This window comes from Boleophthalmus pectinirostris, unplaced genomic scaffold (genome assembly GCF_026225935.1).
Source record: "Boleophthalmus pectinirostris isolate CB_2022bp ecotype Guang Dong unplaced genomic scaffold, ASM2622593v1 HiC_scaffold_20, whole genome shotgun sequence".
In the NCBI taxonomy this organism is placed as follows: Eukaryota; Metazoa; Chordata; class Actinopteri; order Gobiiformes; family Gobiidae; genus Boleophthalmus; species Boleophthalmus pectinirostris.
Window position 1 is genome coordinate 33,310,561 of NW_026571153.1, and position 14,578 is coordinate 33,325,138.

Genomic DNA, 14,578 nt, shown 5'->3' on the forward strand with positions numbered 1-14,578 from the left:
ACTACTGCGACATCTCAACCTGCTACTACTGTGACATCACAAGGTGGAACAGATGATTTTGAACTTTGTAGGTGTAGACATAATAAAGAATTACTCAATGCGTGAATGAAATAAAACAGAATTGCAGGGATGTTTTTGAGGAGGTAACAACATTATCACAACATTATCAGCTTAAAGCTCATAGGAGTGATTTAATACCATAATGCTGAACATTCCAGGCACAGTGAGGTTTTCAGAACCTTTGCACCTCTTAAAGGCACTATGAAGAGATGATTTTGTCTCCAAGACCATTGTGAATTAAATTTCTTAGGTAGTTTATTGTGGAACTATATAGTGCATCGTTAAGTGTGCATTAGTAGGTGCTGCAGAGGTGAACAGAGTGGAGCTGTGCTGGAGTGTGCTCTAGGCCTGTGTCACACCAGCACACAGTAATGTGAGAACACAACACTGATGTCACTTATTGTCCCACACTTCTATAATTATACTGCAGGCCCTCCCTCATGCAGGACACAGCAGAGAGGGGTGGCAGGAGAGGGGTGGCAGGAGAGGGGTGGCAGGAGAGGGGTGGCAGGAGAGGGGCGGCAGGAGAGGGACGGCAGGAGAGGGGCGGCAGGAGAGGGGCGGCAGGAGAGGGGCGGCAGGAGAGGGGCAGGAGAGGGGCGGCAGGAGAGGGGAGGGGCCTGGGGTCCTGGGTCAGAGGGAGCAGGGCCATGGGAGTGCTACTAATGTATGCACTAGAGCTATATGCCTTTAGTCATTTAGTTGATTAATCAGCCAATGGAGACTTAGTTGACCAAAATGTGTATTGGTCAACTAACCATTTTATTTTGATAAGGATTTCTATAGGACAGGAGAGGTGAGTGAGTGAGCTGAAGATTTTGTTCTCCAAGAGTTTCTTTAGTGAACTACAGCTCAAGTATGCACTAACTTTCCTTTTAACACTACAGCTGTAACCATCTAAAAGCCTTGGTAGACTTATAGACAGGCCCTCTTCAACCATCAGTCAAGTAAATGGGGCATGGAAATGACATGCTCCCAAAACATGAAATTATATGTTAAATAGGTTTAAAATTTTGGCAACATTTTGGCAACAATTATACTTCCTGTTTGGACAGCAGACATGACAAATGTAGACTGTTGTCTAGCAACCATAATGTTAATGAGGGCCAAAACTAATAAAAATGAATGACAACATTTATTTGATAAAGTATCAGAAAAGTGCCTTCCATGTGTGAAAGTTGTCTCTGCATTTTGGGTGGACTCAATGACAGCTGATGACATTGGGAGAGGAATTTGGTTTCAGAACTCACTTCTACTTCCTGTATTTTTGTACTTTTTTTTCAACAGTATTTTTACAAACAGGAAAACCATGATAAATATTGACTGCTCTGCGCTTGTGTGTCTAGGAGTCCAAATCTTCGTCCAGCCGCTCCAGCATGGCCCGCTGCAGGAACTCTGTGGCCACAGAGGGAGACCAGCCACACATCGGCAACTACCGCCTGCTCAAAACCATTGGCAAAGGCAACTTCGCCAAGGTCAAACTGGCCCGTCATGTGCTCACCGGCAAAGAGGTACACACACTACGGCTCACAACCCTTCCTGAGAATAACTGACCTGGAGCCCTTGTAGAGACGGTTTCTAGACATTGTTTTTGCGATCAAGATGTTTCAGCTCCATCCAGAAGCAATTTTACATTTGATACAACTGTCTTGAAGCACTTTACCCTAACATGAGTTTACTGAGTCCAACCACAAAAGAGGATTTTAAACTCACATTAGGATAAAGAACAGTGCTTCAAGCCAGTTTTGTCAAACAATCTACATTGAACCACTCCTATCCAGTTGGCTGTCTGTGCACAACTCTCTACTGTATTGACTGAATTTCAGTTTGATATTCCACTGTTGATCTTTACAAACAGCCCATAGAGGTGATCTCTGGGTGCTGTCCGGCTCTTATCCCACTCCGTGCTGTGCAAACATGCCAGGAAAATGCATGGTACATTTAACAATATATCAATACTGGCGAACAACTCAAAGCTCTCAGTGAAATGAGCAGCATTCTTCACACCCAGTAAACAGGCTTGTATTTTCAGCACAGGTCTTACATCTATCCACACCTTAAATATGACAGAAAAAGTGAAACAAAAGCACATAGAGCGCTTTATGCACTGCGCCCTCCTCTGGCATCAGAACAGGCTGCACATAGCCGCTGTTGCTCTGGACAAACAGTCGGCCCACACTCAGCACTAGGAACCGGAAGTAACACCCCCGGGTGGGGAAAGTGGGCGTCACTGTGTACGAACAGTCCAGTGCTCCACATGTAAGGAGGCTGAAGTCCATCTGAAAGTGTATGTGTGTAAAGGGCTGCAAGGAACCTGCTGAGTCTTCCTCAAATCGATCACTGATTAAAGACTAGATGAGTTACTGATCAATAATCACTGACTATGTTCTGAACTTCTGGCTAACAAAGCCAATGGCTAACATCATTTCTGACTGCACCATTCAAATGTCATGGTTTGAACAGTTTGAATGGTGTACAAGACAAAAGAAGCTTTTTTTTTATTTAAAGGGTAGCACTGGTTGGCAGTTGAAGAAGCATTGGTGTGTGCACACTTTAGCCTTGACAAATGAAAGGGCTTATTACATTGTGGTTCCGTGGTGACCTCCTCCAGTGCAGCTCTGAATGCTCTCTGCTCCTGCTCACTGTGCTCTATGCCATCCTCACTCACATGCTCCATTATTATTAAGTGTGTGTGTGTCTGTGTGTGGGGGGATTTCTCACAGTCTGCCGACTAAAACCTGTACACACACACACATAATGAGTGTGCAAAAATCTGGCTCCCATAAAAAATTCTTTATTATCAGTAACATTTATGTTCAAATCATAGACTAAACTGTTAGCCACTACATTCCAAACAGGAATTGAACATGGTCACACTTCTACCTCTATCAACTCTGGCTCCAGTTCACTTTCTGTCAAACCACAGCCTCTCTCTGTAACTTCTGCTGTCAGGCTTGTCATTTTGGTTTTCAAATGTTCATTTTAACCTGCTTGACATGATCCTGTTATGAAGACTAATAACAGACAAATCAGGTGCCTTGGGTCCAGTTGTTGTTAGGAACAGGGTTGATTGACACTGTTGCTAAGCGCCAGCTCCCTGCTAAACCAGCAGTGCAGGTGGAAAGGGGCGTGGCCTTCAACAGCCTTACTCTGGATTGGCTCTTTGGTTTTTATGATAGTTGTGGTCGGAATTCCAAATACGTCGGCTCAGCTTCATTTGGCTGCCTCCCTCAGTCCACTTCTTTATATATCGTTCAAATAGGTTACAGTTTGGTTAGGCCTGTCACCATAACACATTTTGATATATCTACAGAGAAATAATGAGATAAATGATACTATTGAAAATAATTTATTGGAATAGATTAGGGGGTGGGCTGTGGCTGTTTTGAGGCTGTTTAACATTTTGAGCGACTGGGTGATGTCATCGGCCCAAAATAAAACTGCTAATATCTTAAGAACCAGAATGGCACAAACAAAACTTTTTAAGCACAAACGAAGCACAAGTGATTGACACCATTTTGGGCCATTTTAGAGCTGTTTGTAGCTTCGTGTGGGAGGCTGGCTGACCCTAATTTGACCTTTAAAATAATCATTAATATCTCTAAAACTAAAGCAGCACAAACCAAATGTTTTGCAGCACAAAACAACAATGGACATAGTTTTTGTGTAGGTGTGTGTTTGATGGGGGGCCAACTTCACGCAGGTGTATATGATGGAGCCTTGTGTAATAACAGTGCTGTTTGTTGTTGTAGGTGGCTGTAAAGATTATTGATAAGACACAGCTCAACTCCTCCAGTCTGCAGAAGGTAAAGTCTGTCAACACCTGGACTTTAGCCTCACTTCTACTGGTCCAATGTCCTCTTGTCTCTGTCCTTCTTTGTCCCTGTCTTCTTCTTTCCCTTCTTCCCTGTTATTCTGTATCCCTCTCTCTCCCTGTCCTCTTTGTCTCTGCCCTCTTCTGTCCCTGTCCTTCCCCCCCGTGTCCCTGTGTTCCCTGTGTTCTTTTAAGTGGCTTCTCTCTCCCAGTGACTTTTAATGAGGGGAAATAGGGTGCAATTAGAGCGTTTGATGGTGCTGGGTGGGGCACGCTCACAGCACAGACACCACCACAGCTCAGAATAGCAGGCCATGCCCCCTTGCCTCGTCACATGACCCGTCTCTCAATGGGACAGTCTACAGTCCACGCCCCCTTGCCTCGTCACATGATCCTCCCCTCAACAGGACAGGAAGCGCCTCTGCATCTCAGTCCACTCTCATGGCCATTCTGGAAGACATCCACCTTTATGCTGGTTTAGTTCTAGTTTAGTTCTAGTTTCTAGTCCAGTCTAGTTGAGGTTTGGTCCCAAAGAGGGATGGGGCAATAAACAATAATAGTACTAAATGTGATGAAGAAGACAATAATTACTGTATGTAGCCTGCATTCTAGGGCTGAAATTAACGATTATTTTCTTATTGATTAATCTAACGACTTATGTTTTGATTCATCGACTAATCTATCAACTATTTTTTCAGTGAATCAGTTAATTAAATTATAACTTTTTATGACTTTATAGAGCAATTTGTTCAAAATTTTCTATAAAGATTATTATTTTTATTATTTAGACTAATAAAAAGTGTATTTTGTCTCATAGGAACATGCTGATTATGTAATTGTGTCATGTAAGACAGTAAAGTTATAATGTTCAAGACAAGGACGTCAAATGCTGCTAAACGCTGGAATATACCGGCAGTTCTGCAAAACTCCAGTTATAGTCAGACCGATGGGTGTTTAAAGAACACCTGACAGCGTTCTGCGCTGCGCTCAACGTGTAGTGTACAGTCTACAGTGCGCAGATACACTCTGGGTTGCACCTGTATGCTGCCCACGCTGCGCCCTGTACACAGCCCACAGTACTAGGTACCTGTACTCTTTTGATAGTCTATTGTGTGTGTCTTGCACATGCACTGCCGTTTTTGTGTGGAAATACAGAGCTCTCTTGTTCCTATTATATCTGACTAAGTAATTAAAAACTCCACTCTTAAAGTGAGGCATCGACGCGCTCTACAGCCGCCAATGTATTTTCCAAATCTGCATTGTTGAATATATTGACAAATCGTTGCAGTTCAACTCCACTCGACTTTTTCATTTTCAGTATATGGACAGGCCTCATGTGAAAAATCAGAACCTCCACAGTTCCCTCCCTGAGCTGCAGAGGCTGCACTAGCACTGATTCATGTCTAGTACTGGTGCTGGGGAGACCACTCAGATCAGAGAAAGACATTTTAGGTTTAAACACAATGGATTCCAGCATTGAAACTGGCAACCCCATTAGATATTTGTCTTGATTGTTACATTACAAGGGTTGGGAGGACCTAGTATAAAATTCAACTGGTCTAAGTGGGTAGTGGGACTGAATGTGCTGTGCATTCACATTCTAATGTTTGGTTTTTTAGCTCTTCCGGGAGGTGAGGATCATGAAGATGTTGAACCACCCCAACATAGGTGAGCATTGTGTGACCACAGCTGTTGTGGTAACTACAGTGGTAGTAATAATAATACCAGTGGTAGTTGTAGTGTTAACTGTTATAGGGTTAACAGTAGTAGCAGTAGTAGCAGTAGTAGTAGCAGTAGTAGTAGTAGTAGTAGTAGTAGTAGTAGCAGTAGCAGTAGTAGTAGTAGTAGTAGTAGTAGCAGTAGCAGTAGCAGTAGCAGTAGCAGTAGCAGTAGCAGTAGTAGTAGCAGTAGTAGCAGTAGTAGCAGTGGTAGTTTTAACTGTAGTGGTGGTAGTAGTAGTATCAGGACTAGTGTATGCTCTTCTCTCCTACAGTGAAGCTCTTCGAGGTGATCGAGACAGAGAAGACGCTGTACCTGGTCATGGAGTACGCCAGTGGAGGTGAGTGTCACTCACAAATCACTCCCCCTCAGGCTGGCTGTGCGAGCTGTTCCAGTCCTTTTGTTCCTACAGCACAATGCACTAACCTGTCTGTCAGGTCTCACCCCAGCCACCCACTTATCACACTGTACTGCTGTCTTTACATCATGCACATAGACCTGTTGCAGCTCCACTGGCCCTTTGGCACTAACTAATGTGGTGTCATATAAAATGAGCAACACTCATGCCAGATTCCAAACTAAGGATGTCAAAAGTTATTGAAAAAAAAGAAAAGGTATCGATACTAAAAAATACATTCCACAGGACAGAAATGAACCTTTCATGAAGGTTTAGATTGATCTGGGGCTGTATCAGAACAAGTACAAGAGCACATAGACACATGTGTATACACCCATGGACCACTGTGGAACCTACCTGGACTATTAAAGAGATTTAAAACCACATGGCAATATAAAAGAAAGTACTGCCTTTTAATGTTGAAAATTACATTCTTTTGTTTAAATAAAATGTTTTTTTATTATCATTGTGGTATCAGAATCAGTTTCGAGTATCAAGTCTGTTCCTTGAAACCAAAATCGATTTTGAATAGTGGCCTTTAATAGTCTAAAAAGAATCTGAACATAAGTCGGTGATACAAATGCTCCTTTATGCTTTCAGTATTGTCATAATACATAAATAACTGTATTTCATCAGTTCTCTTTTGATCTTTTGAAAAGGGGGCAATAAGTGTCATTTTACTCCTTAAATGTTAGATTTAAAATTATTCAAACATGGATCGATCGTGCCACCACAGTCTCAGTATAAACCTTTTGAAACACTGGATAGACGAGTGGATATGTTCTGTGTTTAATTTCTGAATGGACTTTACGACTGTGCTCTTTTGAGACAAGTGTGTCTTATGAGAGGAGTGCCATTACTGTTTTACTGAGCTACAACAGACTAGTGTTCTCTTTCAATACTAAGGAATAGACTCAATACTCAATACCTACTTTGATACCACCATGATAATTAAAAACTATTTAGACAATAGAATGTGATTTTTTCACATTAAATGGTAGTACTTTCTTTTCTTTTCCCATGAGGCCTTATATCTGTGTAATGTCTCTGTCATCCAGGTAGGTTCTATTCATTCAGGAAAAGGTTAATTTCAGTTCTATGAAAGTTTTTTGGTATGGATACCTGCTCAAATGAGTATCTTGTTTCAATTAAGGATGCACTCATACGATACTGGTATCGGATATTGGTGCCGATACTGAAATCTTTTCTAGATCAGATATTAGCATCCAAATGTCAGTTTTGCCGATGTCCTGGTTGGACATATGCAATGTAACTTTTATTTGCACAAAGCTGTTCTGAAGTTGCTTGAGATAAATAACAACTATAATACATTGGATCAGCTTTGTCTTATTTTATTTTTGTTTTAAGAAAATAAATGCGGTCTCAGCTCTGGTATTGGTTTATATCAGATCTTAAAGTATAGTATCAGAATCAGAACTGATAAAACTGGATGGGTGCATCACTAGTTTGGATACTAGTTTTAAGGTGGATTCGTATCTAATTTTGGATCCTTTTGACAATCCTAACACAGAATGAAGAGCAGTAGAGAGTTCCCTGTGTTCCTGTTCCTCCTTTAGTGTTTGTAAATGGTGAAAGATGATCAGTTCTGTCAGAAGAATGGTGTTCCTCTGTATCTCACTGTGTCCTTTGTGTGCTCCTCAGGAGAGGTGTTCGATTACTTGGTGGCCCACGGCCGCATGAAGGAGAAGGAGGCCCGTGCCAAGTTCAGACAGGTCTGAAGAGCCTCTGGCTCACACAACAACATGTCAACAAATCTGTTTTCAGAATCATGCACTACATATGAGTATAAAGACAAGTACACTAATACATAGTGCTTTCTACAGGTATAGACCCCTATGTGCTTACAGTTTAGTTACATTAGAAGACAACAAAATAAATAGGACACAGAGGTAGGGCTGGGCGATATGTTGATAAACATGAAATCAAGATCTCATTCTGGTGACAATCTGCTTTTTGGGCAAAATTGAGCATAGAGCTGCATTCAGGAGAAAATGATGTCAAACACAAACAGCTTTCAGAAGAAGCAATATAAAGTAGGCAATATAAAGATTCAGAGTCTACATGAATGATGATCTCATGAAAAAGATGTTTAGCATATCGACTTCCCTTCCATAGAAGCACTACTTTGCACTAGCACTGGGTAGATGTGTGATGAGCTGAGCTCATGTACTGTATTACATGTGTTCACATGAGATCTGAGGCAGATCTCTCTCATACTCACACCTCTGATCTCTGAGGTAGACCTCTCTCATACTCACATGAGAGCTGAAGTAGACCCCTCTCATTCTCACATGTGATCTGAGGTAGATCTCTCATACTCACATGAGAGCTGAAGTAGACCCCTCTCATTCTCACATGTGATCTGAGGTAGATCTCTCTCATACCCACATGTGATCTGAGGTAGACCTCTCATACCCACATGTGATCTGAGGTAGACCTCTCTCATACCCACATGTGATCTGAGGTAGACCTCTCTCATACTCACATGTGATCTGAGGCAGACCTCTCTCATACTCACATGTGATCTGAGGCAGACCTCTCTCATACTCACATGTGATCTGAGGCAGACCTCTCTCATACTCACACATGTGACCACACTGTTACTGCTGCATGCTGTAAAAGGTGTTTATTGATTTTGAAGTGAAGGTCATAACCTCTAAACTGTGTCTGTTCTTTTGTGCAGATTGTGTCAGCAGTGCAGTATTGCCATCAAAAGTGTATAGTCCACAGGGACCTGAAGGTGAGCCTCCTCTTTCCCTCTCTGTCCTCCTCTGTGCTTGATTTGTGAGCCTGCGTGCTCTGTGCTGTAGTCCGAACTGGTTTGTGAGCCTGCGTGCTCTGTGCTGTAGTCTGAACTGGTTTGTGAGCCTGCGTGCTCTGTGCTGTAGTCTGAACTGGTTTGTGAGCCTGCGTGCTCTGTGCTGTAGTCTGAACTGCTGGAGATTGCCTGTGTGGAGCTGACCGCTGCCACAGGCCTCTTTCAGCAGTGTGGAGCGCTCCCTCAGTCCTGAAGCTCCATCAGTCTGCAGAGAAGAGCAGAGAGAGTGCACCTGTTGCCAGGCAACCCCATGCTTGCTCTCTCTCTTGCTCTCTCGCTCTCCCTCTCTCCCTCACCCCATCTATCTCTCTTGCTTGAGTTGAAAGAAGAGACATGAGGCTGGAGTTCTAACACAGATTTTATTTTATTTTTTTTAAACATCCATCCAGGTCTCAGCACAGAGACATGAACCCTCAGAATATTTTGAAAGTGATGTCCTGTCCAGTTTAGTAGTTTTAGTCTGCCTTTATATGACATTATACATCTGGTGATGTAGGCCTCAGTACAGCACAGAAATGCAGTTTCAGAGACCAGTCCTCTGGCTCAGTGCTCAGTATACTGACTTGGCACATCAGAGTCACTCTGTCGTTAGGATGCAACGATATTCAATATAATATTGAATCGTTCAGTACTGGTGTCACGATTCGATACACTTGTTCATTAGATATGAACGTGTGCCTCCATGTGCGCTGTGTTGTCATTTATTTTGGTCCGGAAAGGAAACCATTAATGCACCATCCTTCCCAGATCACAGCGGGTAAACAGAGGTGGGTTTTAAGTTTTAGTCATTTTCTATTTTATGTTGATAAACCTAGAAATGACAAAGGAGGGAGTAGGGAAGAGCTGCTGCTGGAGATGAGGAGAGCAGCTTGGATACGGGCATGTGAACATAGTGGGAGAAGGAAAAAAAAAAAGAAATAATCAAAAATAAATCATCTGTCTGACCTTGTATTTCCCCTAACAGTATATTAAGATTATATTATAAAAAAAAACTGACCTCCTTAAGCACAATTTTTATTTTCACTGAATAAAAATTCTGAGCTGTAAATCACTGAACCAAATGAACTAAAACACTTCCCATATAGAATACTTTACAGCAGTTGTGCTGTAATGTATTCAAATGTGATGTTTCATTAATCAGTGTTTAGGTGTATATATTATACACATTTGCTGAAAAAATAACATAAATTTTTTTCTACATCTTAAAACATATCGAAATGAATATCATCAAATTAATATCATGTAATACCATGTGTCGAGATGTGCATCGAATCGTGGGAAAACTCTATTGTTGTGTCCCTATACTGTATGTATTTTGTGAGATACATCATGGTCATATTCCTATCCCCCTCCTCTGGCACCTACAGATCTGCTCCAGCTTTGATGAGCCCGCCTAAGCCCATGTTCTACTCCTGTCCATGTCCCAGCTCTGTCTCCTGCTCCTGTGGAGAACCAAGCCCTGCTCTAGTGCTTTATAGAGGATTAGCTCCTCTGCATGTGTTTGAGCTCATGATATCTTGTTCTCATTCTCTCTCTATCCTCTGATCTTCTGTCCCACTGTCCCCTTGTCCCCCTGTCCCGCCCACCTGTCCACCCCTGTTCACCCCGTCCACCTTTCCACCTCGTCCCCTCGTCCCCTCTCCGGTCCCTCTGTCCCTCTGTCCCTGCAGGCGGAGAACCTGCTGTTGGACGCAGACATGAACATAAAGATTGCAGACTTTGGCTTCAGTAATGAGTTCACCTTGGGAAATAAGCTGGACACGTTCTGTGGCTCTCCTCCGTATGCTGCCCCAGAGTTGTTCCAGGGGAAGAAGTACGACGGGCCCGAGGTGGACGTGTGGAGCCTGGGGGTCATCCTTTACACTCTCGTCAGCGGCTCTCTACCCTTCGACGGACAGAACCTCAAGGTGCGCACCCTCCCTTTCTCTGCTGCTCTGTATGCTTTCACCTGCCACCACAGGTCACATACTCTAAAGTAGAATTACAACTCGAACAAGGGGTATTATACAATTTTATTTTTTTTTAAAGCTTTCTTCCGTGTTATAATGTTGTTCCCTCATCAGAAACATGCCTGAAGATGTTTTGGATCCATTCATTCATGCATGTTTGAATATTCTAGCCATTTCCTCTTCTGGTTATTTGTGTAATTCTCAGCCCACAAGCTACAACATCATCCATGCTCCCACATGACAATTCTCCAGAACTTCAAAAATCTGATGTGATGTGAGTAGTTTCATTAGCGGGATGCACGCTGATTGTGTTGTGATGTGACTCTGAAGGGGAGGTGACTTAACATGGAGAGCAAAGGGAGGGCAGACTCAAAAACAAAAGTGTAAAAGAAGAATTGTAATACCCCTTCTCTAAAGGTATGGAACTTTGTCTCCATGGAGATGTTATTGCTTTGCTTCTGCGACATTCCAAAGTAAAATGGCATTTTTATTGCTCAAAAATAACTTGGAAAAACACCTCCAATGATCATGTGATCTATAACTTGTTCAGGCTGGTGGCATAACCTGCTTGTCCCATTGGAAACTGATAAGTTTAATGCCATACTATGGAACATTCACACAATTATTATTTCCATGGAGACCAGCAGGTGGAAAAGTGTACCCTCAAATATCCAAATAAGGAAGAGGGCTGTCCTAATCCAGGCTCTGGTATGAATCAGACTGTTTCACAAACACAGCACTCTAAGCACTCGTCTGTTTACTGTGGCGTGGATAATGCTCACAGCATGGCAATTTCCTACCCAGAAGTCAACTCATTTGGTTCTTTTATTAAGTCGCCTAGATCGATATTGTGATGCATTTAAAATGTTCAAACTGTCGAATAATCACCCATATGTTTCACAGATTACAGTGAACAAAATTATAACGACTTGATGGGAACAGACATTTTTATTGTTTTTTTATTTCATACAATAGAATCCAATAAAAAACTGTGTTTCAGTTTCACTGTATGTTAACAGTGATCTAATACAGCACACTGAAACATGGGGAGAGAATGAGTCAAACAGACTTGATGGATATCTTCCTGGTGAGAAGCCCACTTGCCCCAGTCCTATGCTCGGTGGGTGCAGAGATGGACACGTGCCCATCTTGTAAACATCCCAATGCAGAAAGTGCTCTGAACCCAACCACACAACTCAAGTGTCCAGTGGATCAGTCCATAGTCCAGTGCATGATGAGGACAAGGCCCGCTGTGATGAAAGGCCGTGCTAGCAGGCACTGTGTTTACATGCACAGAGCCAAGGAGACCACACTTGTCCCAGTCTACAGCCGCTCAAAGAATACAAAGAGACAATAGTACATATGAAGGGCTAATACACATTTAGGGGCATCTAAGAAAGTGCTGAAGCTTAGCTAGAATTGCTCAGAAACTGATTTGATCTTTAGACATGACAGTAATCATGTTCACAAGTAATGAGCTCTCTGCACCCCAAATAAACACACTGTAGCTAAAGTTAGATTTAACTTTCACTTAAACTTACAACACGAGTCAGTAGTGGAGGTCTCATTGCTTCTCCGAATACACATCTGAACACGTTCTACAGCATTACTGTTTTTATTTTACAGGATTTGGTCAGAGACTGATTTAATAAAACAATGATACACAAAAAACACTGATATACAAAATTGTAGCACAGCAGCCTGATGCATGCATCATAGTGCTTATAGCTGGAGCTGGATGTATTATTATTATTATATTCATGTTTTCCAGACTTTTTTTTTAACCCTGTGCAGTTGAATGCCTCTTAATGTGATCAGAGTGTGCCATTACATATACCAGTGCTTGAGTGAGATCAAACATCTCTAAATGTGATTATGTGATGTGACATTTACATGCATATTAGGAAACTTGGACTGGGTCAGAGATTATTCCAGAGATTGTGTTTTCCTGGTTTACACATAAAGGCAGTGAGTGATGTGGACAGGTCTGAGGAGATGAAGTCCCTCAGAGCTGCTCTCCTCACAGATAATCCTCTGGTGGTAGTGGTGACAGTGGTAGTGGTGGTAGTCCTGGTTTTAGTCCTGGTTTTAGTCCTGGTTTTAGTCCTGGTTTTAGTCCTGGTTTTAGTCCTGGTCTTAGTCCTGGTTTTAGTCTTAGTTTTAGTCCTGGTCCTGTTTGTCGGTGGCGGCTCCACTCATGAGTTTTGAGGCTGCATGGCTGTGAAGCTTCACACCTCCTCCTAACACTGTGGATGTGTGAGCACTGCACAAGAGAACAGTCACATACACTACAATACTGTAAGTCAGAGCAAAAGCACATCGCAGCACACTTTTGGGCTTTGGAATGGACTTCAAATGCAAATGACAGTTGTTCTATTATGCCTTTGCTGGGGGAGATAACCTATAGTAAATGTTTTTCACTTTTACATCAGTCAAGTCAGTCTTGCCTGCCAAGTCGCCACTTTCTTGTGTAATATTCATGGTATGTATAGTCTGGAATTGTAGATCTGCTCAATGATTTCTGATGGGCATGATTGACAGGCTGATTAAGGTATCAGAGAATCACATAATCTGTTTGTGTCATAACAAACATAGCTGGATATGGGTTTAAAAAAAAAAAGGAAAAATTAACAGGACAGAGAAAATGTACAGATTTATACAGAATAAATGAGGGAGGTGCCTAACTTTCAAAATCTGAGGTTTAAAAGGTCATAGATTTTGTCTCAAAATGTTAGGATATTCAGAGAAACCAGGAAGTATTAGAATTGCACTTGTTTGGAGATCTTTGAGGACGTAAAAGTATCTGTGGTGTGTTGAGGTTTTCTCTGTGGGCTTGTTCTTCATGTTCCTCACCCTGTGCTGTGTTCTGTGGTGTGTTCCAGGAGCTGCGAGAGCGTGTGCTGCGTGGGAAGTACCGCATCCCCTTCTACATGTCTACTGACTGTGAGAACCTCCTCAAGAAGTTCCTCATCCTCAACCCGTCCAAGAGAGGCAGCCTGGAGGTGAGCCCGGAATCTGCCACTCTACCCTCCTACTGGTGCTTTGCCGATTTTACAATGTGATGAGGATGAGACAGTTTCCCAACGGTTTATACTGAGACTGTGGTGGCACAAGCAGTTCTCATGTGAATCATTTTATTTAATACTATTTCTGGAATAAAAATGTCACTTATTGCCCTCACTGATCAAAAGAGCACTGATAACAAATGAAACATCTGTATGATTTTGTCAGTATTGGATGCATAATGTATCATTTGTATCACTGTTTTTTATTGTTTGTTTGTTTGTTAGTTTTTTTTTACAGTTTCTTTTAGAGGAGATTATGGAGGGCCACCATAGTCTCCTCTATTATTGGGAAACACTGATTTCATGTCACACGCATACTGGGGATTACTTTTCATATATTTTATCCTGTGTACATTTTCTTTGTGTTAGTGTGGGGAAGTTTGCTATTTTATTTGTAATACAATAACATTCGAGTTGTAGAAAGTCTTCTACGGTTAATTATTGGTTTATTCTGTTATTTATTTATCGTTTTTATGCTACATAAAAATTGTGTTTCACACAGTCACCATGATTCAGTGCAACATTAGATATCTAGATACAGTCATGTTTGAAAATTAAATTATTTCAAACAATGATTCACTATGAAAACTATAGTCTGTGCAGCGTTTTGTATGGAAAAAACTGTCACATAGCTGTGCGAACACTCCACACTGTGCCAAACAGTGTCCTGCCCAGAGTCTGAGAGAAACCATTACAGCATCTGCTAGAATGTACACAAGACAAAGAAAGAGTGGA

General features: G+C 42.0%; 1 protein-coding gene across 3 annotated transcripts in view; it reads left to right on the forward strand.

Annotated features, from left to right (window-relative positions):
* mark2b (MAP/microtubule affinity-regulating kinase 2b) overlaps positions 1 to 14,578 on the forward strand; it is a 56,563-nt gene that overhangs the window by 20,655 nt on the left and 21,330 nt on the right. For all 3 annotated transcript variants that reach the window (XM_055156397.1, XM_055156399.1, XM_055156398.1), the window contains exons 2-9: positions 1,407 to 1,571; positions 3,813 to 3,866; positions 5,494 to 5,542; positions 5,868 to 5,933; positions 7,653 to 7,723; positions 8,695 to 8,751; positions 10,500 to 10,736; positions 13,661 to 13,780. In XM_055156397.1, the coding sequence (XP_055012372.1) occupies positions 1,407 to 1,571; positions 3,813 to 3,866; positions 5,494 to 5,542; positions 5,868 to 5,933; positions 7,653 to 7,723; positions 8,695 to 8,751; positions 10,500 to 10,736; positions 13,661 to 13,780 (819 nt within the window). The remainder of the gene's footprint in view (positions 1 to 1,406; positions 1,572 to 3,812; positions 3,867 to 5,493; positions 5,543 to 5,867; positions 5,934 to 7,652; positions 7,724 to 8,694; positions 8,752 to 10,499; positions 10,737 to 13,660; positions 13,781 to 14,578) is intronic.